Consider the following 1,195-nt stretch of genomic DNA (forward strand, 5'->3'; position numbering starts at 1 on the left):
ATCATCATCATCATCATCATCATCATCATCATCATCATCATCATCATCATCATCATCATCATCATCATCATCATCATCATCATCATCATCACCACTTTTATGTTCATCCTCCTGATTTTATTCCACGTCTTCCCACTGTTTGGAACATCATTCTCTGTGACTCTGCTCCGGGTTCCTTTTGGCCTTTCCTTGATCTCTTTCCCTGTGGGTTTCCAATCCAACACTTTCTTTGTTATGCAGCTGCCTTTCTTCCCGGAAGTATGTCCAGTTCATCGCCACCGCCTTCTTCCCACATCATGAAAAGGACTGATCTTTCGTAATTAACGGTCTCACAGCCAAACTTGCTCTATAAACATGATGCCAAATAGCTCGAGATAGCTTCTGGTTTGGTAGTGAGGAGGTTGAGAATTGCAGGAAGATTACTAAAGATATATTTGTGTCATCTTTTGTTGTCGTAGGTTTCGGTGATTTTGTTTAAATTGCTTCTGCTATATTTGATGTTACTGCTGCTGTTGTTACTGACGCTATGTTTTCTGTTTGTGCTGTGGTTGTTGTTGCTGTTGTTGTTGCTGTTGTTGTTGCTGTTGTTGTTGTTGTTGTTGCTGTTGTTGTCGGTAGTGGTGTTGGTGATATAGTCGTTTCGGTTATCATTTTAATTTCTCTTCATCTTGGTTAGGGATCGTTACTTTGGGGAACTTTAAAAACGTTGTTTAGCTGTTTGCCTTAAAATTTATTTCAACTAATTGATATTTCGGGTTAGTTGGGAAGATCAAGGGGATAAAAAAAGAGGGGGGGGTATTTTAAGTTTTATCCTGATATAGTAATATATAATATGCTCAGTTCCCAAAGAAAATTATTATCATAGTCATACGCTCTTCCTGCCACCAGCTCATCTACTTTGGAAGAAACCCAGGAATCTTCTATCACTTCACGGTGCCCAGAGACAGCGACTACCGTGACGCCGTCGACTCCAGGGCTGCCGAGCCCAGCGCAGCAGACGACAGGAGACACCACGGACATCATCGCCGACGTCATCATCGACGTCACCGCGGCGACAGGCCGGAGCACACGTCCGCTCATGAAGGAGGTGAACATGCCCTTAGTTTTGTTTCGGGTTTGTTTGTTGTTGTTTTTTCTGGAGGTTTTTGTTTTTTCCCTTTTTTTTATAGATCTAATGTTGTTGGGGTTTGTTTTG

The 1,195-nt window shown here is 42.0% G+C and overlaps 2 protein-coding genes across 2 annotated transcripts in view; both read left to right on the forward strand.

Moving 5' to 3' along the window:
* The window catches only part of LOC118477170 (papilin-like), a gene marked incomplete in the record, with an annotated part of 104,600 nt that extends 104,122 nt beyond the window's left edge, over positions 1-478 (forward strand). Inside the window, 1 exon segment of the mRNA XM_035970748.1 lies at positions 459-478. Within this exon segment, the coding sequence (XP_035826641.1) occupies positions 459-478 (20 nt within the window).
* Positions 479-888: 410 nt separating this feature from the next.
* The window catches only part of LOC118477965, a gene marked incomplete at both ends in the record, with an annotated part of 1,581 nt that continues 1,274 nt past the window's right edge, over positions 889-1,195 (forward strand). Inside the window, 1 exon segment of the mRNA XM_035970747.1 lies at positions 889-1,087. Coding sequence (XP_035826640.1) covers positions 889-1,087 — 199 coding nt within the window.

This window comes from Aplysia californica, unplaced genomic scaffold (genome assembly GCF_000002075.1).
Source record: "Aplysia californica isolate F4 #8 unplaced genomic scaffold, AplCal3.0 scaffold00316, whole genome shotgun sequence".
NCBI lineage: Eukaryota > Metazoa > Mollusca > Gastropoda > Aplysiida > Aplysiidae > Aplysia > Aplysia californica.